This window comes from Centrocercus urophasianus, unplaced genomic scaffold (assembly GCF_019232065.1).
Source record: "Centrocercus urophasianus isolate 14NV4802_14NV808 unplaced genomic scaffold, USGS_Curo_1.0 seq_11, whole genome shotgun sequence".
In the NCBI taxonomy this organism is placed as follows: Eukaryota; Metazoa; Chordata; class Aves; order Galliformes; family Phasianidae; genus Centrocercus; species Centrocercus urophasianus.
This window is the reverse complement of record NW_024884253.1, coordinates 21,862,324-21,890,318: the sequence shown is the minus strand read 5'-3', so window position 1 is coordinate 21,890,318 and position 27,995 is coordinate 21,862,324. Positions and strand designations below refer to the sequence as shown.

The 27,995-nt window shown below is 41.2% G+C and overlaps 1 protein-coding gene across 1 annotated transcript; it reads right to left on the bottom strand.

The window, feature by feature from the left end:
* Positions 1-5: 5 nt before the first annotated feature.
* Positions 6-27,326, bottom strand: VIRMA (vir like m6A methyltransferase associated). Its single transcript, XM_042838906.1, has 24 exons — positions 27,244-27,326; positions 23,796-23,911; positions 23,483-23,569; positions 23,043-23,091; positions 22,214-22,382; positions 21,789-21,911; positions 20,966-21,250; positions 19,030-20,182; positions 17,460-17,951; positions 16,170-16,324; positions 14,727-14,809; positions 13,567-13,660; positions 12,885-13,429; positions 12,113-12,348; positions 10,891-11,143; positions 9,509-9,726; positions 8,347-8,479; positions 7,459-7,611; positions 5,851-6,011; positions 5,536-5,632; positions 4,402-4,568; positions 3,936-4,267; positions 2,734-2,877; positions 6-2,275 (listed from the first exon to the last, which is right to left on the bottom strand). The coding sequence occupies exons 1-24, from the start codon at positions 27,304-27,306 to the stop codon at positions 2,118-2,120; spliced, it is 5,466 nt and encodes a 1,821-aa protein (XP_042694840.1). The 5' UTR covers positions 27,307-27,326; the 3' UTR covers positions 6-2,117.
* Positions 27,327-27,995: the final 669 nt, after the last annotated feature.

Sequence of the window (27,995 nt, the reverse complement as noted above, 5' to 3'; positions counted from 1 at the left end):
GAGCATCATTTCAAGTTGAATTTATCCAAGAAAGGAACCACTTAGCATCGAAGGGCTACAGAGTTCAATAACAAAAAACAAAGACAATTATTTTTCAAGTTTAACTAAATTTACAGATTGCATAAATCTTAAAGAACTTAACCAACCCTTTGTTTCTTCCTAGTTTGAAAATGATTAGTGTGACATGCCATATATTTTAAACTTTCAAGAACCAGTACTGTAGATTTACATATTTATTCCATGCCTGACACTTTTCATTTCAAATTCCCTGACAGAAAACAAATGATTCATATCCCTGCTAGTTTCAAACACAGTAAAGTTTTTTAAAAAAATTAAAAACCTTAAACACGTGATCTGAAGGAGTCGACTTGAAAAAATATTTATGCAGTATTCCTTAAACAAATGGCCTTAATACCTGGAATGCCTGAGAGCTGCACCCATTTCAGTCATTACATCTGCATCGTTAGTAAAATTGCATCTTGTTATTTTCACCATTCAGAAAACTGTGTAACCTCCAATCATTTTTTTTGCTCATGTTCATTTATACAACGACAAAAATACATATTTGTGTGAATGCATATTATTCCCTTTAAGTGCGCCCAGTCAGTCAATAGAAGCTCACCACTTTCTTAAGTTAACTCAACTGACTTTGTGCCAGCTCGTCAGCTCGCAAACCATGGGACGTTATGCCCCAAAGTCTTCCACAGTCAGTCTGCTCAATTGGAGCCTTCTGTGATTCAGGTAAAAGCCAGCCTGATTTAGCCAACCAGCACAAAGCCAAAAAAAGTTCCATTTAAAGTGTGATCATATTATAGAAACGTTTGACATAGGTTGTTCAAGTTGATGACACTAGGCAGATTAGCTGTCCAAAGTAAGTTACAATTACTTAAAGTGTTGTAACTCCACCTTATGCAACTAGATGAAGACCCCTTCATAGCACTTTTGTAACGCCAAGAGACCAAAGCATAAGGGAAGGTCAAGCTCAGTTAATGGACAGTGAAACTCATATTTAAAAACGTACATGGCTTTTGAAATCCTCACCCCACGCAACTGAGAAGGAACGCAAATTTGTAAACAAGTTCCATCAGTCTATGAGTATAACATGAAAATAAATTCAGAGGAATCTACTGGTAACATTTCTCCATGACTCCTGCTTGCAAAAGTTTTGCTCTTTGCAATATAACCGTCTGTGTATTACAGAAATAAAAATTCAAGCTATCTATTCAAAGGGAAGTTTCAGTATTACTGCTTCACTATGTGGTTGTTCAGTCTCCACATGAATCTATGCCCCTTCCTCAGCTACATATGTCAGCAGATGGGCAGGCACCAATTACCTGCAGGCTCTCTGGCAGTATGGGTATCTTGCTGTTCAACCACAAAGCACAATCTGTTTTCCAGCAAAATAACATTTATGCTCCCTAATGCATGAACTGGAATTATAAAAGGAATTCTAGGATGTTGTCTTATTCTCACCAAAGTCAGTGACAGATTTTCTATGAATTTTAAGAGGTGCAAGATCTTGCTCAAGTGTCTTATGTTACCAAAAATGTACAAAAAAACCTATATAAATTAATTAATCCATGAAAGAATACAAACATAACTGTAATTTCAATCTCCTATTACCTGCTACAACTTCTCTTGAGTGTACCTCAATCATTAATAACCGAGACCGGCTAAAAAAAGGGCTAGTGGCTCTACACCTGAGAGGAAAAACTAAAGTTGTCTTACATACAGAATTTTATAGAATTATATAGAATTTTCTTGCAGTAATAAGTCGCACACAAAACATCTGTACCTTGCTTTTGGCACAATTAATATTTTAGAAGTCTTTCAAGGCTTAACGAGGTTCTTTACTGAATAGTCTACTGTCCACGAAAAAATTAAAACATTCTTTCAAAATGAACCAAAAAAAAAAAATATACAACTGTACACAAAAAAGTCTTGAATTTTATTGAAATTTCAAGTCTTGTATCAAACAAAAGCTTCTCTTCCGACAAAAATATTCTCCCGGTGTCCTCCAGATACCCAGCAACTCTGAATTGGTCCTTCAGTGCCTCTGTTAGCTTTGTCATCTTCACAGAAGTCCCTGTGGTTGGGCTCTTCCATTAGGTCCCATTTTATCGTGTGAAGGAACGTACATGACGACCTCTTCCACTGCCTCCACTAACAAACTTCCCTCTTGAGCCACCACTGCTACTACTATTAGCACTTGTCCAAGATGGTCCAATTCCTCCGCGGCCTCTGGAAGCACGATCGCGAGGACTCGGTCGGTAGCCTTAAAGCAAAGAAAAGTATACTCAGTTGGAAAAAAAAAAAAAAAAAAAAAAGCCTAGGTGCAGCAGGTGCTGTGAAAGCACAGGAAACAAAAACAAGACGAGACACAAACCGGGTTTTGTTTTCTCCTTTTAATTTTCACCTTTCTTTTAGGCCAGCATTTTTGTTTTGATTGGTTCTAACGTTACCGTGTGGTTATGAAGACAACTGAACTGCAAAAATCTGAATGCAAAGTTAAGGTTCTGCGATCGAGTGTTCAATTCAGCAAGTTTTAGGGCTTACAGGACAGTTCGTACGAAAGCACGTATTTGACAGTCTCAGTGACAACTGTTCATATATGCTTAAAAAATTTGCTGAATTTCAAGGTGTTTGCGGCATCCTTGCACGGTTTCATTTGTAAAGCAAAAATGAAATTCAAGGAATTTTCTATAGTTCGATGCCCATATGAATACCATGTACCTGCTGAACTTAATGGTCTCAGTGGTGGCAGTGGACCCCTGTTAAAATTGCTTTGACCACCTCTACTGTCATTGTAGGTTCCTCGCGGCGTACTCTGTGCGCTCCAACTTGAGCCTCGAGCGCCTTCACGACGACTGTAGTTTCCTAAATGGGGAGAGAATAACCCATACACTGTAGAGCAAATCTCACGTTTCTTTCACTTGAATCTTCAAAGCACTAAGTGGGTAAGCACAGTATTTACATAATTCAAATAGATAAAACCGCATTAACATACTCAGTATTTTTACTCAAAGATTATTTTCCCCTGGTTTAATGCACAGCACAGTATCTACTTTTCAGATGCAATATCAGGTTTTAAAAGATTTGCATTAGCTGCTGTACAAAGAGGCACCCCTAATGCTTTAAGTATTTGCTGTCAAGCAAATCCCAGTACTTGTGACTTTCCTAAGTGGAAGTATTTTCCATTTCCGCTGTGGTAACTTGTCTTGCCTACAGGATGGAAAGGAAAGGAAAGCAGTCTGTACAGGAAAAAAGTTTAACACGGTAACTAGAACCTCCAGCTTCACAGAATCACAGAATTGTAGGGGTTGGAAGGGACCTCCAGAGATCATCGAGTCCAACCCCCTGCCAAAGCAGGTTCCCTACAGCAGGTCGCACAGGTCAGCATCCAGGCAGGTCTTGAACATCTCCAGAGAAGGAGACTCCACCACCTCCCTGGGCAGCCTGTTCCAGTGCTCCGTCACCTCACTGTAAAGAAGTTCTTGCGCACATTTGTGCGGAACTTCCTAATTTGCATCTTGCTCTTGTCAAAATCTTCCATCCTTTTATTCAACCCCCACTGAAATTCATACTGTGATGGCTGATTTCAGGAACCACTATATCAAAATGGTAGAGAGACCTTTGTATATCTCTGTCTCTGAAACACTCCAAGAGTTGCTGTACACAAGACCGTGACATGGAAAAGGAAACAGCTAACTCCTTTTGTAAGAGTGGGGGTCAGAAAGGCAACACAAGAACTTGCAGTTTTGGTTCAATTTCACAGCACATGAGATAACCTTTTCTAGCACCAAACAACTTCTTTCCTTCCTGGATGTCAAAAACATCTCATGCCAGGAATGATTCATTTGTGGAAAATCTGGCTAATACTACTGAAGCATTTTTAGCATTCATTTACTGCAATTCTAATAAAAAAGAAGGCATACCTTTTGAAGCAGGTGGGGTAAAGAACCTGTTCTGACTGTGAAAAGCTCCCCGTCCTCCACGATTCCCTGAGAACCCACCACGTGAAGAAATCTTCTGCGACACTTTTGGTGGCCTTTTGGCCGGCGGTATCCCATCGGGAGCAACCACTTCTTTGCTCTCTGCAGCGACAAAATCATCCACGTGCATGGAGGGTGGTCTGCTTGTGTTCTGTTTCCTCTGACGGAAGATATCATGTGGTCGAATTCCTTGTCCAAATCCTCCCCTGCCTCTTCCTCTTGGTGGTGGCACAACGTGAGCTCTCTTTGCAGGCTCTATGTATTCGGATTTTCCACTGTCATGACAAACCATGGTTTCTTTTGTTAATGTCAAAATTAGAACGATGCCATTTTAAAAGTATTTGGCATTTTGAGAAGATACAAAACAGTGCTAACCACACCAGCTGTTTACTCACTAAACTCATCTTACCTTGAAGTTATGAAAGTCTCATGCTTGTGCTTGCCAAGTTTGAAACCTTTTGTAGTTTTTGTCCGACCAGGAGATGATGGTTCTGACAAAAATGACCTCTCCAATTCTGCTTGCAAGTCAAAGTCACTGCAGCCCTTCTCTGACAGTTCAATTAAGTCAACTTTTACCTGCAGTAATAAAGTTTTATAACAGCAATCATTATGAGCCCCTCTAAAAAAAAAAAAACATGCACCAGCATGGATGAGAATCAGCAGAGATCCTACCACAGCCCAGCTCTTTCTGCTAGTGTGAAAGGCTCTATCCTCTCCCTTTTAATGCAGTAGTTGGCTCAAATAAAAGCAGCAGTAACAATAAAAAAAAAAAAAAAAGCAGCAGAGCTGCAGCAAAATTGCCCTCATGCCTCTGAATCTCTACAAAGGGCTTAAATTTCAAGCATTGTTCTGCTTATGCTACAGTCCCATAAATTTATCAGTGCAGCTCTTGTATGCAAATCACTTATTTGGTCTTTGCTTAAGAAATTTAAGCACTTCTATCTTTGCATGTAAACATGGAAGAATGAAACTAAAAAAGAATGCAGGCAACTGAGTCAACAGAAACAGACAATTTCTCGCATAAGAAGCTAACACACTAACAAGTGCTTCATTTAAAAATTGCTATTTTTTGTTACTGCATATTTTTCAAAGAGATGTTTAAAGTTCAGATCACAAAAATCAAGTTTCAGGTAACTTGAAGAAATGCTGTGCACAGTTTCATTTACTACTGCCTTTTTTTTCCCCACTCCTGTCACATCAGAGCAAAGATGAGCTTAAAGCATAGATGAGCTTCTTTGAATATTACTGCAGTGACAGAAGTATGGACAGAACAAAATAAATCATGTTCTTAATCTACATTTAACACAAATTGCTGAAAAGCCCCAGCAGCAATATAGAACTATCCCTCTAAAGGAGATGAGTTGTACATTGAGAGTGCTGTGGAAGGTGCCAATTTTGTGTCTGTGTCAATTTGGAGGCATTTGATAATAACCCTTTAACAAATGTTAGCCTTCCTGCACCTGGGTCAATCGCCCACGTGAATCTATCCCAGGTTAAGCCTTACTTTTAAACCCACTTCAGTAACGTTAATGAAGCTTTTTACCATATCCAGATCAGTGTCTATTTCTTCAGCCTGAAAGGGTGAGAACCACATGGACTTCAGCTGGTCATCCATCACATCTGCCAACACATACGTAGTCCTGAAACAAAATAATGCCAAACACGTTTTTTTATGAACTGCAGCCAACTGCAAGCACATGAGCACTTCACAACCTGGGGTGAATACTGCTGCCTTATGCTGGACACCTGCATGAAACTAAATATACTGGTACTAGTAGGGAGCAGCAATAGCAGTTCTGTTTAGATCCTGTTTGTAAGTAAATCACAGGCCATAAGCCCACACATTTAACCATTTTACCTGTTGTTAAACAAATTCTGAAGAGAATCTGGTGCAGAAAGGATAGGCTCCACATCCTGGTCACTTAGTGGACAAGCATCACCCGCTGATTCCAACATTTGCCTGACTCCAACAATGTTGTCCAGTAAGGATTCAAGGCCATCATCTTCCTTAGAATGATCCTAAGTCAACATACAAGGCAGAATTTGTTACTCTCCTCCAAGAAATAAACATTTTGTGTTAATTATTAAAAAAAAGACTACACTGCAAAGTCCATCTGTCCACAAACAGTGAAGCTGAGACATTTCAGTACGCACATGAGAGCAGATTGCTCCTTAGTATGCTGACAGAACAGTCACCACAGGTGCATTCTTCACTACTAGCTCATGCAACAAGCTCTGTAACATTGCTCTGCAGCACGTGTATTCTCCTCAGGTTGAAATTAACAAGCCCTCTGCTAGGGCATTCCAACATCCTAAGCATCTGTTACTCTTCCTTCAGCACAACTGTGGCTTTTAGTTTTACCACTGACTTGGAAGCAGGGATGAGGGACAGCAGGAGAGCACTGGAAAGGCATCGGTGGAGCAAATTGCAGAGCAGCTGTTCTGTGGACTCTTCTAAATTAGCTGTCTACTGCACGACAGTCAGCAACGATGCAGAATTAGATCAGAATATTAGAATTTGGTCTCTAATTAGAATCACAGAAACACTGGATGGATGGAATTCTGCAAGTCCTCTAGTCCAACTCCCCTGCTTGAAGCAAGACTGCCACCACAGCCGTATCAGCTCAGCCCTAACCCAATCTAACCAAGTCTTCAAAAATGCACTCTGTAGCGATTTTTCTATTCTCCCTCTCCCACTCTTCCCTTAGCATCAACCTGAACCTCTGAAGCCACAGACAGGGGCCATCACTCTTTGGTTTATTCACCTGAAGCCATGAAGAAGAATTTGGTTCCATCAGCTTTGTAACTATCCTCACATTGCTGTAAGCAGCTATAAGATAGCTCCCTTCACGGGACTAAATAAGCCCATATACCTCATCCCTTCTCCATAGCACATGTGCTCTAGGACCCTGACTACCTTGCTTGAACGCTCTCAAAGAACTGCCAAGAAGTAAAGACGGCCAGAGGTAAACACAGCATTTCAGCTGACAGCTCACCAGCATTCCATGGAGTGAGACACTGAGGTCCCCCTCATTTGCCATCCATGCTCCTTCCAGAATTGCTCAGAACGGAGCCTTGGTTGTTATAAGAAATGCACCATCAGCCTGTTTCAATCTCCCGCTCAGCACAACCACCCAGCCCAGCCTGCGCTGAGGCACTGCACTGCCCTGCTCTCACTTCATTTTGCCTCATGACCCACACAAGCTTTCTGCTAAACAAATCCTAAAAAGTTTATTGAGGTCATTCAATTGAGGCTCAGTGGTTCATCATTTCAGCCACTCCCTCATTTCATTGTCCTCCACAAATGCACTGAAGATGTATCCATCACTTGGATCTCAGCCCTACCTGAAACTTCTTAAAACAAGAGCAAAGCATATGACATCTCATCAAATAGGGATAGTCTTTAAAAGCAGTCAGAGACAAGATTACAACACGATTCAATACAACAATATTCAAATTCTCTTACCATCACATGTTTTTCCAGATCAAGCAGCAGGTTTTCTGGGGTTTCCTCTTTGCTCTGCAGTAGATGTTTTAACTCTGCAGTGGTGAGACCCAGCGTTCTGCCTGGATGAGATCCATCTACTTCCATAAGGCTCCCATCATCTCCACAACATCCCTAGAAAACATGAGAAGTGGGAAATAAGTATACTTAAATGTTCATTATACTTCTAAGACTGCAAACTCCTTAGAACTTAAATATACAGTAGAGAAATACAGCAAAAGAGTAATTTCTGCAGATTTAAAGGTATATAATGCAAAATATTTTTAATAAGTATATTTCAATCCTGCAACAAGATTAATCCAATCTTTTCCCATATAAACTGAGGTCTGTATCAGAGAAATGATAATTATTTTAGACTTCTTTCTATACATTAACAGTCTTTATATACTGCACTATATTTCTATAATACTTTCTATAGTAAGTGTTAATGCAGCAACTCTCTAACACGCCATAATGAATCTAAAACCTGGATGCAACAGCACACCGCTCACCTAGGAAAGTCAAGGAACTAATAGATTAGATTTTTACTCAAGTAAAACTGATGTTCCATAAGCCTTCTTTCAGAGGAAGCCATTCTACCATAAGACTTTTTTTGTGCTGCCAATGTCACTTATCCTAAAGACTCAAGATGCCGCTTTTTTCCTTCTGAAAGCTCTTATTTATTGTGTTCTGCTCAACTTCCACAGATTTCTTTAAAAACTAAAAGTGGCCCTGATATTACTGATGGAAAAGCTTTGCAGAGCTATCTACACAGCCATGTGCTTTCTGAAATAACTCCTGAATGCATCTCACACTGCAGAGTTCAGAGAGCAGCCACTGAATTTGTCTGTTCATTTCATGGTCACTCACCAGAGTATCAGAGCTGAGAAGCTGTCGCATAAAATCCAGGAAAGAGGAGGCCAGTTCACCCGTGTCTTTGCTGAAACTGGTTATGATGCGCTTCAGTACAGTATACAGAGCACTGCTGTGTTTCCTTAGAGAGCTGGTTTTTCAGTTTGGGGGTGTTTTTTGGTGGTTTTTTTTTGAGAAAAAAAGAAAAAAAACCCACTGCATTAGTGATGCATTGTGACCGCTGCGCTGTAACTTATCACAGTAACGTACATTACAAAGGGAACTTGGTAAGTTTCATCATTATGGAGTTTTGACTACAAAGCTGGAGCTACATCATTTTCTCTGCACTCCACCGTTGTTCTCACCACTGCAGTCCACAGACTGCTCAGACACAGCTATACACACCACAGCAATACCTCAAAAACCAACAGAGAATGGCATTTACACCTTGTGGAGGAAAAGAGAATCACAGAAACAGCAACGCCTTTAACCTATTTTTCATTGACAAGTTGTGTAGCTTGCTAAGTCTGAGCAGCACACTTCTGTAACACTGCTCAGAAGAGTACTTTGAGCAGCCTTTTATCAGCAGTGCTGCAATGCCTCGCACCATCCCTGTCTGTGCACCTCACTTCAGTGGACAGAACTCAGTCCAAATCCAGGACAGGGAAAGAAGTGACAAAACAACTTGGTACTGCCCACTGCATGTATACATTCTGTTCAAAGCAGAGTGGACTTAATACATGTAGCTTAAAAAAAAATTTCCATTTCAAAAGCCCTAATTGTTGGGTGGTCAAGGTGTGAGAACTTTATCTCATTCAAATCCTCCAGCCTTGTGATGGCATATCATAGAATGGCCTGGGTTGAAAAGGACCACAATGATCATCTGGTTTCAACCCCCTGCTGTCTGCAGGGTCACCAACCAGCAGACCAGGCTGCCCAGAGCCACATCCAGCCTGGCCTTGAATGCCTCCAGGGATGGGGCATCCACAGCCTCCTTGGGCAACCTGTTCCAGTGATATTACAGTTTCATATGACAGTGATAGTACAGTTTCATATTACATCTAGGACTCCCAGATGGAGAAGTAGGAATTCATAAGCCTTCCAAATCCTCCTCTGATTTCATACTGCAGAAGATTTTGATAAAATTTTAAGTTGTCACAGATATCCTAAGATTTCATACCTCTTCAAGTGATAGAAGCCGTAGTCATGCTCTGTAAGGAACATCATTGTTCGGATGCACGTCAGCAGACAATTGTAACTGCTCTCAGAATTGGTTAATGTTTCCATTAGACAGTCACAAATTGATGGCATCAGATCCTTGTTTGGCAAGGAATTGGAAAGCTGCTCTAACTCTGACACAGAGCCTTCTGACGAACTTGGTAAAATGAGTGCAATATCCTACAAGAAGTGGTTATTATTCACATTGTAAAAAAGCATTTGAAATACAGGCAGTAAATATAAACCACACATCACATTAGGAACACTAGGCTCTTTCACTACTTCTTTATCAGCATATTCCCATATTTGGTAGTCATTAATGACTAGTAACACATTAAACTAATGTATCCTTTCTAATTTGCTTCTGTTAAGGACTGCAAACTATCACTGATTCTTTAAAACATAAAAGATACGAAGGGTGAGAAGTGACAGCAAAGCCACAACTCAATGCCAGACAGTAAGGGAGTAATATCTTACCTTGGAATTATGCTTTTTGCTTAGAGAGTCAAACTGTCCCTTAATCTCAAGACATTCATCAAAATTTAGATGCTGCAAGCACCACTTAGGAAATACAACATCTACTGCTCCTTCATGTTTTATGTAACGTAACACAAGACTGATTTTCACAATGAATTTGCATAGGCAAAGACTCCTGCTTAAATGCAAGTGGCTGACTGATCTCTACCAACCGTGCCCAAGAGTCATTTGCATAACTGGATTAAACCAAACTCATGCAACTGATAAGATAAGCAACGACATGCAAATCTATGCATATAACTCATGAGAAACTACCTGCCCTACTCCAAGAATCAGTTTGCAGATTTCCCACTTTATTCTGTGTGGGTTTTTTTTCTTGTTGTTATTGTTGTTGTGGGGGTATTTGGTTTGTAACAGTGGCAGCAGTCTGTCATACAAGTCTTCAGACTTGGAATGTTATGTTGAAGAGATTTCAATTAGACTGCTAGGAGACACATTATTCAACTGGGTAAAAAGTGAATAGTGACAGCACAAGTTTTGCCAGTGGCCCAACCTCCAAAATCTTCCTGTAAGGAGAAACGATATCCCCTGCAGCTGAGAGAACAGTCAGCCTTTGCATCATTGGTCTCTAATGACCACAAAACAGCAGCCATAGTGATTCAGTGATTTATAACCAAGAACAGAAAGACTGGCAGCAAGTCTGTCACAGTAGCCAACCGTACAGAACTTTTTACTTTTTGCATTTTAACAACATTGATGGGTTCTTCCTCTTATGGAAAAATAAACAAAAAAACCCCACATGCTCCTAAGAAATAACATCACTGAATTTTTCCCCAAAAAACACTATGCATTAAACATAAAAAATACCTGATCACAGAGGGACTGCAAAATGGAAGTTACGTATTCCGCGCTTTGTTGATGAGTGACGTTGTCTCCAACTGATCGCATTAAAGCCAAAAGCTCCTGGAAAACTTCTCCATACTTTTCATCACCTTTAGTAGTTCCATTGATAAGATGCAAAATGGCCAATTTACAAGCTTTATGTGAAGCCAGGGCATCCAATAAAGCAAGCAATCGAGTAGTCTGACCAGTGTATTGTTTCTCTTTATCTTCTGTGTTGCTGAAAGGATATCAACGCACTTTGAATATATAGGAAAAGCTGTTCTAAGAAGTGATCTAAACAAACTGGAATACTAACTGTTGCAGGAGTCATAATTCTACATTCTAAACAAAACACCTGCTGTATGTACTTTATTTTCTTTAACTTCCACTAAACAACTTTCAGTTGCATCAGAATGTGACTATGCACCTAAAATAAACAGTACTCATTCAACCTCCTGCACCTGACAAATATCTGCATATTTCCCTGTTGATATGCAAATCCCAGTAAGCTTATTTAGTTCAGATAAGTCCTTTAGAAAAATTTGTGTGAATAGAAAAGTGAATAGAAAAGTCTTGAGAGGGACAGCCTGAAAAAAGCCTTCCTAAAATACTTTCCATACATGCACAGAGTGAAGCAGTGGAGAGGTATGATCACACAGAATCACACAGAATCACAAGGTTGGAAACGACCTGCAAGATCATCTAGTCCAACCACCCTCCCATTCCTATTAGTACCACAAGCACTAAACCACATCTCGTAGCTCCTCATCCAGGTGCCTCTTGAACACTGCCAGGGACGGCGACTCCACCACCTTCCTGGGCAGCCATTCCAGTGCCTGACCACCTGACCACCCTCAGAAAAGTTTCTCCTAATGTCCAACCTAAACCTCCTCTGGTGTAACTTCTGGCCATTTCCTCGGGTCCTACTATTTGCCTGGGAGAAGAGGCCAGACCCTTTTGCACCACAACCTCCCTTCAGGAAGTTGTAGAGTGCAGTGAGGTCTGCCCTGATTCTCCTCTTCTGATACTGCTCCTTGCCAACACTAGGCATTATCAGTACACAGTATATACTATTGGACTGAGAATTCGTTCCGTTCATAATAGGTAAATATTGGAAGTATTTTTCTCTTTCTGAATCAGCTGCAAAGAACCTGGGAGAGATTAACAGTCCATTAAAGAATTCTTTGCAATAGAGAAATGAGGATACCTTTGTAGGTCTTCTACAATTAGATCCAATACAGTCCTCATGATAAGAAGAGCAGTAGGCGAAGCCAAGTCACACAACTGAACGCAAATACGTCTCAACATGTGCTGAATAGGCTGGCAAGATGAACCAGAAAAGGATCGAACTATCTCTTGTATCAGTTTGGCCTGAACATGAAGATGCATGCTCCACAGCTTCCTGGTGTTGAGTGCCACTGAAATATCATGTGGCTCAATTACCTGCAGGAACAGAAGAACAGGAGGTTTTTCCTTCCCACTTTCATCATAAAAACTCAGTTCTACTGCAAAGCGTAAACAAATACTAAGTACTGATATTGTCCTCCACAAAAAAACACAGTGCCATTTTCATTAATATCACTGAATGACAGAGCCACAAGTCAGGTATTCTGTTGGGAGCATGGTTTGCCATGCATCTTTTATGCTTACTTAAAGATGACAAATTCAAGACGCATGCCTTACTACACTGCAAGCTGGCACTGCCAGCCATTATTTCATTAATACAATGGTAGTCCAGATAATCTAGAGAAGAAAAATGGTTAACTATGAAGTGAAAAAGATGCTCCAATTCCTCCCTTCCCCTTTCCCCTCCCTCCACCATGAGAAACATACCTCTAAAGAACCTACATGAACAGAAATGCTTTATAAAAACTTGAATGCACCCTTTCATCTATCTGTTATCCCACAGGTAGGAAGATGGTCTAAAACAGCTACAGGCAATTGAAATTCTTTAAAAACTAAATAAATCTAAATTATACCTGAGTTGTCTGCATGGGCAGTGGAAGAGGCAACAATTCTGAAAGCAGTATAAGTCCGGAGAAAAAACCCTCAGGAATTCTCAGAATGGAGGAGAGAACCTCTTTCAGCATTAAAGACCAAGTATTGTTTGCCAAGGTTTCTTCCGAAATGGTAAGCTTCTCATTAACGCCCTGCGTGAAAGTCAGTAGGATATCAACAATGTCATTCTGAATTTTCTGCTCATCACTGTCTAAGCGGCCTGAGAGAGGAATAGAACACAGGAGCATGTGTAAAGAAACAAGTGCCGACGGGACACGCATGTCCTTGAATTCGAAAGATCCGCCCCTCAGCAGCTCTGTTAGCATGGTTTTAAGCAGCGTAAGGGTGCAGCGGGCCATAGAAATAGTAGTAACTCTGTGAAGGGTGGTGCCCATGTTGACATGCAGCCGCCAAGGCTGGATAAGGATGCTGTTCAGCTTCTGGAGAACGCGAATGAACGTGTCCATTCCCTCAGAAGAAAACAGTTGAATTACTGCAAGATTCCACTTAAGGTCCTTCTGTTGACCTGTATGGAAAACAAAAAAACATTTCTGAATGCCTGATTCCTCCCAGGAAGTCACAGTTACATTGCAGACATGTTTAAGTAGAAGACTCAGGAAACCAAGATTTCTGCGTTAAACAAAACTAACGTATCTGCCGTACCTTCTACCACAGGTGGTGGACACGCAACATGACAGAGAACACGAAGTGCCGTAGGAAGACCAACTCCATCTGGGGTCATCAAACTGTCAATGTTCTTCAAACAAAATTAAAAAAACACTTGTATTACAATAAATGACTTCATATCAAACGTTTTACTTGCTTTATATTCTGACACTGCAACAAACGAGCAGCTTAGTCATCAGACTGTTATACACATTTGCTTAATTATACAGAAAAGCAAACTTGACAGCCCAAACCTTGGAAAACCAGCTATGGACAAAAGGCTGTTAGTGCTTAAGGTATATATGTATATTATATGCCTACATATAGACACACACAGGTATATTTATCATTTATCATCCACTGACTACCAGCCTCTACTGAAGGGAATGGAGGTTTTCAAGACCGTTTTCCAGAAGTAAGGTTTTCATTTAACAAAAATCAGAAGAGCAGACTTTAAGTTTCTGCTGTTTCAAAACATATAAATGACTACATTTTATATTCTATCCTTCCAATACAGGCATTCTTCTGTTTGATGTTTTAAACAAGAAAAATTAATTGCTAATGCTAAAAATCTATTTCAGTGAACTTAAGGAGAGAATTCTTCTCTGGGAGCTAACTCCAGGAGAAAACAGTTGGAAGTTCCTTTCAGCTTTCCTGGCAAATAACCCTGTATTTGGCCTTTCTTAGTAACCAAAGCTGCAAAATGAAAAACTGCTGCCTGCTCAATGCAGGTGAAAGAGCAACCTGCCTCTGCCTGCAAAATTACTTCCCAAGAATTGGCAGATGACAGCTCTACTTCCCATGTTGATCACACCTCTTGGCCTTAGGTTCCCAATGCACATGACCAGGATACACTTCAGTGTTGGATTAAAAACTCAAAATCAAAGGATAGAGAAAGATACAAAATAAGGCTATGTTTTTACAAATTACATTCTGATTGTTTATATAACGATATAAACTTTGCACTCAGCTACCTGCAGTTTTGTTTCACTAAATATAACTGAAAGCAAGAATCGGCCTAGATCATAAACTTTAATAGAAGCATCTGTTTTTAAATATCATGTTGGTATATACCCAAGATAAAAGTATCAAACTACAAAAAGGCATAAGCCTATAGCGTACAACTAAAAAAGAGTATCTATCTGTATTTTACTAACCTGTTTGATATATTCAATAAGATTTGGAATACAATTTATTTCAAATCTCAGGTTTTTCAAAGGTTCGAGCCACTTGCTGAGCTCTGGGGGAAAAAAAAAAACCAACACTTGCTGTTAATCAAGTAACTTGTCAGTGCATTTATGAACATAGAGTTTTATTCAATAAAAACGTACTCAATCTACACAGTAGGTACTAAGTCCAAGTGCAAAATCCATAAAGCATACTCGACAGCAAGCAGAAAAGCACCATCAAAAGCAAGACTTCAAAACAATCAATACACCTCAAGTATTCTGCTGGTCAACCTGAACACTCACATAATTCTCAGCTTGTTTTGTGTTATTCGTAAGTAAATGTATTTTACAAAAGACACAAAGGGTCCCACTGTCAGATAAAGAAAAAGCCATTAAGGAAAATAGGTCCTTGCTCTTGATGTACATAACAGGTTATTAAAAACTGAAAACAAACATCCCATGAATGCCCAAACAGAACCAATCTCTGCACCTATTCTCTCTGAAAGTCTTTACACAGTAAGTTTCTCTCTGACCAGAATAACCTGAACGTCCCAAATCTTTGGTAGAGAGATTTCAAGTTTTTAAACTCATTGCTCCTGAAAACAGGCAGAAGAACCTGAAGGTTCGAAGGCCAAATGGCTACAAATTAAGAAGGAGGATATAAACTAGATCCACTCCTCACAAAACAGTCTGACAATCAGCAGAGGCAAAAAGCATGGCAGGGGGGGAAATCAAACTGAAGTTCTGAAGAATTCTGATTTGTGTCAGCGCCTGCAAGTTTTTGGGAGAAACTGCTGGGAGATCTAGACACAGCAGTGCAGCAGTGCAGAGCACAACTCTGGCCATCACAGCATGTTGTTCAGGTGTCAGAATGGCCCCCAGCAGCCTTCGTCCAATCAGCCCCATCTGAGTCAACACTACTGAGGGAAGATCCCACGGCACAACTCGGAGGTCAAAAGATTTAGTAACAGAAACCTGACTATTCCATGCCAGTTGGCCCAGGTGCCAGGAAACAGTCCCAGGAATATTTCCTTTATTTGCATATACAGACCCTGTAAGCCCACATCGCCAAAGGAAACAACAGAAGTTAAGAGTCTGCTCACTAACTAGTTAGTCCAATTCTGAAATTTGCTCTCCTCAGTTATTTTCAACACAAAAATAATTTCATACTTCCTGCAATTATCCAAAATCCGTGGTAGTTAATATTACTTGAAAAATAATTTAACTACACAGAATTTCCTATTAAACTGTCATTAGCGGGGAAAAAAATTACACATAATATCTGTGAGTCAACTAATCAGTTGCAGCTGGAAGAGGAATTTCATTATATACATTATCCAAACCAGATGATTGTGAAGTACCAATTACCCACACATAAAAGGTTTCTTCCATACATGCAGACAATTCAGTTGATAATGACACATACTGTACCTTGCAATTTGGTGTTATTTTCGTCTGCCTTACAAAGCTTCAGCAAAGGCGCCGAGTGCTGTTCCAGCATTTGGACATCACTGGAAGACTGAACCACCAGCAGAACAAGGATGCAGGCATAATTATAAGCAACTGACTTCTTAGACTTTGAGTCTCTGAAACAACGATAAGAATCTTCTGTAGATCCCGGCTAATGCAAATTTGCTTGATTTTCATACTTTAACACTTAAAATTCCATGTACAGAACTTTCAGTTTCAGCAAGGCTTTCCCCATATAATTATCATTAAAAAAGAAATTTCTCCTGCGTTTTTTGAAGTTTCCATTTATATTTGCTTAACACATATTTTAGCACCCATAAAAAATGAGAGCTGAGGGCACTGACAAGAGTCAACAGCAAATCTTTTTCTGTAACTTTGTCTCTGCTTTTAAATTTTTGCCTGGAAGTGCTGCTACCTAAAGTAACAACTGCCTGTCCAGAGCATATGACTACTTTTAACACACATAAGAACTTCATGAACTAAGACTCCCACCCGTGAGAAGTGGGCATCCCCACACAAATCTTCCTCTTAAATGAGAACTGTCTGCTTACTGATTTTTTCATACAACCAAATGTCTGATCTATATCATAACATCTTTATGGATGACCTACACAACTTTTGGGCATTAAGTACTTGATCACAACTGTGAGGCCTGATCTTCACAGAATCACAGAATGGCCCAGGTTGGAAGGAACCTCAAGGATCTTCAAGTTCCAACTCCCCTGCCACAAGCAGGGCTGCCAACCTCCGTATCTAATACCAGACCAGGCTGCCCAGGGCCCCATCCAATCTGGCCTTGAACACCTCCAGGGACGGGGCATCCACAACCTCTCTGGGCAGCCTGTTCCAGCACCTCACCACTCTCTCTGTAAAGAATTTCCCCCTGACATCCAACCTAAATCTTCCCTCCCTCAACTTAAAACCATTTCCCCTTCTCCTGCCATTATCGACCCTTGTAAAGAGTTGACTCCCCTCCTGTTTGTAGGCTCCCTTTTGGTACTGGAAGGTTGCAATGAGGTCACCCTGCAGCCTTCTCTTCTCCAGGCTAAACAAGCCCAGCTCCCTCAGCCTGTCTTCTTAGGGGAGGTGCTCCAGCCCTCTGTTATTTTCAATAACATTGTTCTACTTAAGGTATTTTCAACAAGTTCATGGTCTAAAAGGACAAAATATTTAATTATACTGAATTATTTTTAAAAGGTAGATACTTCCGAAATGTAGAAATCTAACAAATGCAAATATATGCATAATTACCCTAAAGCTTCTTTGGAATAGTACTCCATTAAAGTAATAAGACTTTGGAGGTTTTTCTCCAGACTGAAAACATGAGCCACAGCAGATCTTCCCACAGGGTTAAAGGTGATCAAGTAAAGGTTATGAAGCGTTCCCAGCAGGTCGGAGTGGTCGGTTTCCTCACTGGCTGTGCACCGCTGAAAGTGGCAGAATAATTCTGAAATGCATTGTAACGTCTGTGTCGAATGGAGGAGCCACAGGGCAAACGTGTCCTCGTTTGCACCATCTGATTGGAGACCTTCCTCTTGATCCGGATCAGAAAACTGACAAAGTGCCCTAATCAGCAAATTCGTCGCCTCGTACTCAGAAATGAAGAAAAGGAGACCCTTCTGTGACTGCGCCAGGAAACGCAACAGATCGCGGATAGCTTGTAGCACGCCTGGATGTGCACCTGTCACTGGAATAGACAGCAGCAAAGTAATGCATTCCAAAAAATGGTGACTATGAAGATATCTGAAAAAAAACATACAGGAAAGCAATCAGTAACATTGCAATCATCTGCCAACACTGTACAACAGCAGAATGCAAAGTTACCTGCCTCCTAGCTTCAGTACTTACCTGCTCTGTGGACTATGAGAAATAATAACTAATAATAAAACAGTACAAAACTGTAAACATACAAAACACAACTGTTCTAGTATTTACAGGAAAAGAATGGTTTCAGTTGGAAGGAGCCTTAAAGACCCTCTATTTCCAAGCCCCCTGCCGTGGGCAGGGACATCACCCGCCAGCTCAGGCTGCCCACAGCCCCATCCAGCCTGGCTTTGAACACCTCCAGGGATGGGGCACCCACAGCTCCCCCGGGCAGCTATGCCAGGGCCTCACCATCCTCTGAGTAAAGAATCTTCACCTAACATCTAAATTACATCCCTGCTCTTTTAAGTTTCCTTAAAATTCCTCTTTGTCATATTGTCACTTGAAGACTGTCTGCTTATAGATATTAATATTTAGCTGTGATTTACACTGCTATTATCAAAGAAAGCCGTTTACAAAAATACTTTCTAGATAATAACTTGCTAACAGAGAAATAACACATGGGATCCTATAAATAGCTGAATACAGACAGGCCTGAACTCCTCTGCCCATGCTTTGGAACACTGAGCCAGGCTGACAGAACAGCATGCTGGTTTATATCCTGCCAGCTCAGCACAGTGAGAGAGGTAACTTCATACTCTTCATCCATATGTGTAAACATCTTCCAGGTTGAAAAAGGGAAAACACTTAGATCTATAACAACTTTCAAATGCACCTAGCATAAACATCCAGGATTTATGAATGCAACTGACATGTTAGCACAGTATCTGTCACAGCCAGAGGTTAGCTTGCTGTTATGCGTGTGCTCGGCTTGACTGAAAGCCAACAAAGGTAACAGGTACATTAACCATCAAATTCTCTCAAAACAATCCAGAAACTTGTGACAAAAACAAAACAAAACATCAGGAAAAGTGTCAGTCAACAATGTCATCCCTAAAAATATCTGTACCAAGCTGAAGGAGACACATTCTAAAAAGTGAACTTGCAAGTACCATACCTAAAAAGAACAGGATAAGGATCATCCCTTTCTGGAGGGCCTGTAATGCGTGCCATGGTTGGGAAAGATTTCACAGGTGGCTGAATCATTGTATGAGGAGCCGTCTCCATCAAGTGGAAAATTTCTTCAAGAAGACTAACGAGTTTTTCCACCTCTCCTTCACTTATATTAGAAGATTCCAAAAGATGATCCATATCCATAGGAGCCTCCACATCGTTCTCATACTCTTGGCTGGCTCTGTCAAGTCCTGCCAAGTCCTGGTCCTGTTCTGTCTCCGTGTGATTAGGAAGAGGAGGAGTGTTCTCAGCCAACTGATCAACCACCTTTTTAATATCTGACAGAATCTCATAGAAGTGACACTTCTGGAGAATTGCAGAACCAGCAGTAACTACTCTCACAGTCTGATCTAACAGTATGAGTTCGAGCAGTTTCTGATAACCACTTTTTTCATGAGCATCTGCACCACCTCTTAGAAACATTTCCATTCCCTCAGTTGTACTAATAACACTGTCCAGAGCTTTAAAAGCATTAAGTTTAAGAGAGGAGGATACATGGTCTGCAAACAACAGTTCAAACAACACATTAATAACTCCTGCCTGCAAGAGTGCTGTTATTCCTTGAGTCCCACATTCTCCTAATGATGACACCAGTTTCGTCCCAGCTTTGAGCTGTCGGACATTCAAAGCAATGGGCTGCTTGAGAGCTACCTGAAGGCTTAAAGCTTGCAGGGTCCAGTCTACTAGCTGGGTAACATAGTCTTGTTTTGTGTCTTTAACCTGCAGATAGCTCAATCCTTTTACTATTAAACTTGGAATCTCTTCTAATGCAGTCACCCACTTCGCACCCCTTTCCTCTTGATATAATTCCAGCAGCTCTGTTAATTTAACTGAGGCCTCCACTGCTCCTGAATTTTCTTTTTCTGGATCTAGGTCCTTAATTTTAGCAACTTCATTCTCAAATACAGTCTTGTATGGGCAGTTGAAGTATAAAAGAGGTCCAAGCTCCCTTTCAAAAGGTTCATATGTCACGGGAGGCACAGATGCCAGATCCTCTGGTGTATATTCAATATCAAAGCTTGGATATTTAAATGTTTCCCGTTCCAGATCAGCAATCCCATCTTCATCGCTTGAAATCTGCTCATATCCATCATCTCCTAAGAAGAAAATTATTCAGTTATGAGAGAACTTATGGATAACCCAGTTCATTACTGCTGAGAAGCTGCTCAAAACAAAATAATTACGTATTCAATGCAAACTAGTTAGAAAACAATCACACACCAACACAGAAAGCTTTCTCTGTCCAGCTGTAAGTCAAAGCCCCAGCTGACATATTTTATGTAAGAAGGGACACACTCAGAAGAACACATAAAGCAAAAAGTTCTTTCAAATGAATTATGTATTACTATAAGAATACTCTCAAATTTTCTTCTTATGACTGTATCTACCACTAAACATCTAGCTCAAGGTTTTACACAGGGATGGGTAGCAAATTTAAATAATTCAAGATGATTACTGACATTATTATGAAAAAAAAAACAGTTTAGTAATTCACTTATTGTTTGCTTCACAGTTCTATTTCTTTAAAAATCAGGTAACAGGACCCAGTGTTCATTCTTATCTATAAAATCCACCTCTGTTTTCCTCTTTTTATAGAGCTTGATGGGAAGATCATAGAATTATAGAATGGCTTGGGTGGGAAGGGACCTCAAGGATCATCAAGCTCCAACCCCCCTGTAGATTTACTATCATGAAATAAATATTCCTCAATATAAAACTGTTCTCCCCAAGAACCATGGGCAAGGCACACAATGGAGCACTGAGGGGAGCAAAATGAGATACAGCTCTCTATACTACAACTCATTATAATAGTACCGCAATCTAAAGGTCAAAAAGCTTTTTCTTTGTTTTTCTTATGTTTTTTTATAAACTTAACTTACCTTCACCCTCCTCCTCCTCTTCACCATCCTCTTCATCTTCATCTTCCTCCTCCTCCTCCTCATCTTCATCGGGAATACTCTCTACTGTATGTCCATCATCGTCGTCCTCCTCCTCCTCCTCCTCAACATCCACATCTTCTTCATCATCCCCTTCTTCTGGTTGATCTTCTTCCACCTCTCCTTCATCAGAATACTGGCTTTCTTGGTGAATGGATGTTCTATCAGGAGAAATGGGCTCAAAGTAATCCTCCCTATGGTCCACGTCATCTTCTTTTTCTCCAACCACTGAAAAAAAAACACCAAAATAACCCAAAGTTTAAGAAATCAGAATATGTCTGTCAAATCCGGTGCTCAGAATTAGAATTTTTCATTACACATAGTGGAGATGCAAAAAGAACATCTTCAAGAAAATCTCTGAATATTTTGGCAGAAAACAAGCAACAATCACTTAATTCAGCAAGGCTGTACAAGAAGTATGCAAAGAATTCTTGGCACTTTTCATCTGTACAGAGCCCACAGTGCAGCAGACGCTGCAAGCAGAGATGCAGTGGAAGGACAACAAGCAACAGCCAACAGAAAATGTATACAAAATATGCACACTATGATCGATGTGCATTGACCAATAGCTGATATTCTTAAGTCTATTATCTTTTAAATTGATACAATGTAACGTTTCATACAGATTTTCTTTCAGATCCCTTCCCTCAAGTGGAATCTGTCCAGCAGCAGTAACAGCAGACAGGAAACCTCACAGGACAGGAAACAGAATTCTGCCTCCACTAAGCAGTGGTACAGCAGACAAAACAGCCTGTTGCCATTCTACCTGACACTGGCATAGGTTCATCCTCATCATCATCAGGAGGAGGAGGGCCCGGAGGTGTCCTTGGTCCCCTAGGTTGTGGTCTTGGAGGACTGCCATTGAACTGGTCTTCTTTCTCTCCATCAACTATATTTATTGTGAAAATGAAAACTCACATTTAATGGAATCATAGAAACAGAAATAGTATACTTTAGTATTTCAGTTCTACTTTGGATACAGAAACACCTTAATTTCCCAGCTATTATTTAATCTGTATTTTGCCTCAGCACAATATGTGAGGTTGTTTTCTGAAACCATTTCTGATGTAAACAAGAATTGCATTAATAAGCAAAGCTATTAACAATACAGATTATTCTTTTTAATATAATGCAGGATTAAAATTAATGTGGTTAATTGCCATTTTTTACTTCAAGGCCATCAAGGCTTACCATGCTTTGGGGTTCTTTTCACACCAGGCTGCTGCTGGGGAGGAGGAGGAGGAGGTGGGGGTGGAGGAGGTGATTCTCTGTCATGAGTGATTACTCTGTCAACTGAGCCATATATTGCCAAAGTCAGACAATTGTACCACCCCCTCAGAACCAATCCATCTGTGTTGACCTGTTTGGATTTGTTTAAAGAAAAAAAAAAAAGAAAAAAAGAAAAAAAATCTCTTTAAAAGAATACCAGATAACTAGATAAAAGTTACTTTATATCACTGTATCAGTATCTGCATAGAAGCAAAAACAAAGTACTGAACATTGGAGTGTCCCTCCAATCTGCATTTTGAAAACTGAGAAAACTTAAGATATATAAATCATTACAAGAAATAAGTAATTCTCCTCTAGAAGCACTCAATTACTTGCATTGTGTTGCCTAATTCATACAGCCTGTATCATACCTCCAGTTAACAAAGGAAAAAAAAAAAAACCAAAAACATTAATTAGCATGGGCCATAGATGTACTGATCTGAATGAGACAGACCAAACAAACTCGAAGAGGATATGATTTTTTGTGGCCTGCAGCCATAACCTTCTGATTCATCTTTGCTCATGACACTGGCAATCTTGGTAAGAAATGTCAAGCAATCAAGTCTACTACAACTGATGCCATTCATATAGCATCTATGACACAGGCTGTAAAGCAGTAAGCACCTGAGCTACAGGCAGGTTTTAGAACAAGATCTGAAACAGTGAACGCTTTACTCAGTTCCATCGCACCACACTTTTATACTCAGATGACAAACGTATAGAAAAGGAGGTTTAAATCACATTGCATTACCTTTGCATTGGGTCTGAAAATAATTGAAGTGTTTTCATCATACTCGAGGCTGTTAGGTAAAATATACAACATTATTTTTCCATTACTACAAAGCATTTCATAGAAACTAAACATGGCAGTACTAAACAGATCGGCCAATGACAAAATACTGAACAAAAACACACACTGAAAAACAGGAATGAAGAACCACTTATTTTCACATAATACTTTTCATTAATATATATGAGATACAGAAGTTTAAAAATAACAGTTCTTAAGTATGAACATCTGTCCTCTCACAAGAACTGGAGCAAAAGGGCAAGGAGAATATAAACTCCTTAGCAAAAGGCAGACCAAATGAGAAAAATATGGGAGATGCAGATGTTCTGCACCCAGAACCTCTCAAGAAGAAAAAGGGAAGGTGGATAATGAAGTCTTGAAGTAATTGTGAAAGTGCTTACCTCCCCAGCCTATCAAAAACAGGAGCACTTGGCTTGCTGACATTGTTGAAAAACAAGTCCAGTTGAAATGTGTGTGGGGATGTCTCTCTGGAAACACAATAAAGGTAAAAATTAAACCCATCAATCTCCTTATCAGGGTATGCATGACTAACAAGGAAAAAGCCTTAAATAATACTGTTTAAATGATTCCCCAAAATAATTACAAGAGCAGCAGACATGCAAATGTGTTTTATCTTTTCAGACAGGAAGTTCTATTGAAATACAGAAGTTGAAGAAAAACAAACAGGAAGGTGTTGCTGAGTCAGACACTCACCCGTAAGCCCTGCTGTCAGGTAAACTCGTGTGAGCTCTCACACCTGGAGGAATGACACGTACCTCATTTATATAAACCACACATGGGAAACGAACCACATCTATATTGGTACTTTGCTGCAAAAAAAAAAAAAACCACAAAGAAAGAAATGCAAAACGTGTAAAATATAAAATGGAAGCAACGTAACAAATACTCTTTATTCACCAAACTTAGGTTACAATGCTAATTATAAAATTCAATTCTGTAAGATGTTAATTGCTTGTTAAACAGAGAAGATTTTTAAATGACCTGGCATTTTTTAAAATTCCACTTAAACCTTATTTATTCAATTTTGCAATATTTGGAAGCCCATTCAGAACACAGAAATAGCAAATGTAAAGAAATATTATGCTTTAGCAATCCTAAAAAGTATGTTTAAGCATACAAGGAAGTAACTGTAAGGTCACCAACTTCCCATATAGTAGCAACCAAACAACTGACCCACTGCCTTGAGAGGTGCTGGCAACACTGTAGCACATACAAAACTCTATGATGGTAGGCCAGTGACTGCTGGGGCAAGAGGAGAAGGCAAGGGGGAAACTCAAGGTATGTCTGTCTTGGTATATCTAGGTGTTTCCTAGAAGGAACTACGGAGTTACTTTTTAAGGGAGTGACAAGACCAGCTGAAGAGCCTCTACTCCAATGCACACAGCTTGGGAAGCAAAGAGGAGGAGCTGGAAGCTACTGTGCTGCTTGAAAGCTACAACACAGCTGCCATCATCGAAACCTGGTGGGATGATTCCCACGACCAGAATGTGGTTATTGACAGCTACGAGCTGTTCAGAAGGGACAGGCAAGGAAGGAGAGATGGGAGTGTTGCTATCTACACCAGGAAAGAAATAGAATGTGAAGAGCTGTCCCTAAAGAACAGTCATGAGCAAGTCAAAATCCTAGAGGTGACAGTTAGAGACTGAGGCAGCAAAGAGAGCCTTGTGACTGGTGTCTGCCAGAGGCCAGCAGATCAGTCAGAGCCCATCAATGATGCCTTCTACCTGCAGCTACAGGAGGTGTCACAATTGCAAGTGCTTGTCCTGCTGGGGGACTTCAACCACCCAGACATGTGCTGGAAAAGTAGCACAGAGAGCTGTAGGCAATCCAGGAGGCTCCTAGAATGCATTGAGGATAATTTTCTAAGTCAATTGATGGCCCCACCAGGGGAGATGCGATACTGGACCTGTTGCTCACCAATATAAATGCTGCTATCAGTACAGGCTGGGATGTAAGGATGGAACACAGCCCTCCTGAAAAGGATTTGGGGGTACTGGTGGGGGAAGCTGGACAAGAGGCAGCAATGTGCCCCCACAGCCCAGAAAGCCAACCGTATTCTGGGCTGCATCAAAAGAATTTTGGCCAGCAGGGTGAGAGAGGTGATCCTGCCCCTCTGCTCAGCACTGGTGAGACCTCACCTGGAGTACTGCGTCCAGATGTGGAGTCCTCAATTCAGGAGAGACATGGAGCTTTTGGAGTACATCTAGAGGAAGGCCACAAAAATGATCCAAGGGATGAAACACCTCTCCTATGAGGTTCTCTCAGGCTGAGAGAGCTGGGGCTGTTCAGCCTGGACAAGAAAAGGCTGCAACGTGACCTGATAGCAGCCTTTCAGTATCTAAAAGGGGAGCTACAGGAAAGAAAGGGACAAACTCTAGCAGGGTCTCTGGTAGCAGAACAGGGGAAAATGATTTCAAGCTCAAAGAAGGTAGATTTAGGTTAGATATAAGGAAAAAATCTTTTACAATTAGGGTGGTGAGGCACTGGAACGGGTTGTCCAGTGATGTGGTTGATGCCCCATCCCTGGAGACTTTCAAGGCAAGGCTGGATCAGGCCCTGGACAACCTGATCTAGCTGTGCACGTCTCTGTTCACTACAAGAGAGCTGGACAACTGGCCTTCAGAGGTCCCTTTCAATTCTAAGGATTCTATGATCTTTTAGCACAAACACAGGATCTTGCCCTAAGGACTGAAGCATTATCATTAGGAGGACAGAACAAAAGGAAACATGCTGTGACAGGAAGCACAGCTTTATTAAAGGACTGATGACTGTGGAAGTGCTTTGCTTTAAAAGAGATGTATTTGTCACATGTAAGATTCAAAATTTCTGGAGGAAGCCATGCAGCACAGCCCAGAGACACATTTCTGGTTAAATGATACAGGACTGCCATACAGCAACCTCATCAAGATCACAACTGAGTCCAGTTCAATCTTCCTCCAAAAAAAATAATTAAAAAAGAAGAAAAACAAACTAGATCTGAATTGCCCAACACATTTTAGCACCAAATAAATAACTTCACTAGAAAGCTAAATAATACTTTCCAAGATGAGAAAGATCCAAGGCAATGCAGACGATCCATTTAGCTGGAGAATTATTGTAGCATAACGGTGGCTTTTCTACAATATGAAAGCTGCATTTTGTTCTCTTTAATTTTTTCTTAAATGATAATTCAGACTAGTTCAAGTTCAAAAAGCATCATTGGCAAGAATGAAAGTGCCAGAAAACAATATATATATAATTAAAAACCATTCAGTAAGAGAGCATACTGCTCTGAGAAGAAGGCAAATGGCAAGCACTTCCTACTCAACACTGTCTTAAATAGTAGAAGAGAAACACAGTCACATCTGGCTAAAAGAGGCAACTACAAAGGGTGGCAGAATAACTTCTGCTTTATTTTTAATTGCAGATCAGCTCAAAACGCTTTGTTTTCTTTCTCTGCACAAAATTTTTTTATTACCATTACAGAACGGCTGCAAGGAACTGTTCTGCACGTCGGGCTCGATACGTCCTGTAGGTCCCTCCCAACCAAGAATCCCCGTCACCGCTCAAAAATCTCTGCACAAAATTTATCCCACAAGCTACACTATGCTTCACATTTTCCCCTTCAAGGTCCTCTTCCTCCCTCCAGATAGGCACAAGAGGCTGAGCTGTAACACGAGCGGCTCCAAGTGAAATGTTTATGCCCTCACTATGAAAACAGGGCTGAAGTGCTTGTTTTGTTCATGGTACATACAGCTCCCACTGGATGCTACGAGGAAGTAAAAGCCATCTGATAAGTACCCAGCGCACTTCTTCCCCACTCCCTCCCTTGCAGATGCCCGCAATCACGACTCCCAAACCCTGCGCTTTCAGCTCGCCTCTCCCCGTTATCTCCAGAAAGGGCCGGCACTGGCTCCCTTAGCTCCGCCGGTGTTCGCAGCGGGAAGACTACAGCCCAAGTGGCGGGAGGAGGCGGAGGTGCCCTCTTCAGCAGAGCTGAGCCAAGCACCGCTCGCTCCGGCCCAGCCGCTCACCGCCAGCCCAGGCCGCCCACGGGAGCCTACCCCAGCCCCGCTCGTCCATGCCTCGCAACGGGCTTTGAGGTATCGGGGCGAGCAGGAACGCGGTTACGACAACCGACAAGACAAGCCCACCGCATTACCTCCGCGCTCTGGTGCTTGAACGTGTCTAAAAACAGCAGCTCGGTTGCGGTGTCCACCGCCATCTTGGCTACGCCGAGGAGAGGAAGCGCTTCCGGGTCAGCGCCAGCACTTCCGGGTCAGCGCTGCTGCGGCGCGGGGAGGAGCGCTGGGGGGTGTTTGGTGCCCCTCAGAGACGAGATGGAGCGCCGAGCGACGACGGGGATCTTCGATTGGGAGGGACCTACGGGGCGTACGAGCCCGACGTGCAGAACAGTTATTCGCAGCCGTTCTGTAACGGTAATAAAGTATACGCGCTGTGAAGCTGAAGGCAGCCCGCGGCACCCGTGGCACTGATGTGGTGCGAGTTGTGTGCGGTGACGGGGCTTCTGTGTGGGTTCCGTCACAGAACAGCTGTCTGTGTCTTTTAGAGGAAGGAGAGAAAACGCGGGGCACTTCTAACTGCTAGCTTCAGACAAATCCCTCTGCTTTCCTTAGTGGTGATAATTATACCTCGTTATCTGTGTCTTCTGGTTCTTAATGAAATAGGCTGTCTGTGCACCAGGAACTGATGAGGCCCTTTATTTCATTCTAGTAGCTAAGCTTGCTGCTCATTGCATCAGTTCTGACTGATTCTGTATCTCCATTGCCGGCGCTGAAAGCAGCCCAGGAAGCTCTGTCCCCACGCTGTGTGTTGGGGACCCACGGTGCTATGCACTGTTCCACAGCCACGTTCATCGCTGCTACAGATGACAGGTTTTGTGGCACTGCTGAA

What these genes read in the sequence shown, in the direction of transcription:
- VIRMA (XM_042838906.1), bottom strand. Translation starts at nt 27,306, where the DNA reads ATGGCGGTGGACACCGCAACCGAGCTGCTGTTTTTAGACACGTTCAAG. An exon ending in CCTGACAGCAGGGCTTACGG is followed by an intron (nt 23,570 to 23,795) that starts GTGAGTGTCTGA and finishes TTGTGTTTCCAG; the next exon opens with AGAGACATCCCCACACACAT. An exon ending in GTTTTTGATAGGCTGGGGAG is followed by an intron (nt 23,092 to 23,482) that starts GTAAGCACTTTC and finishes TTTACCTAACAG; the next exon opens with CCTCGAGTATGATGAAAACA.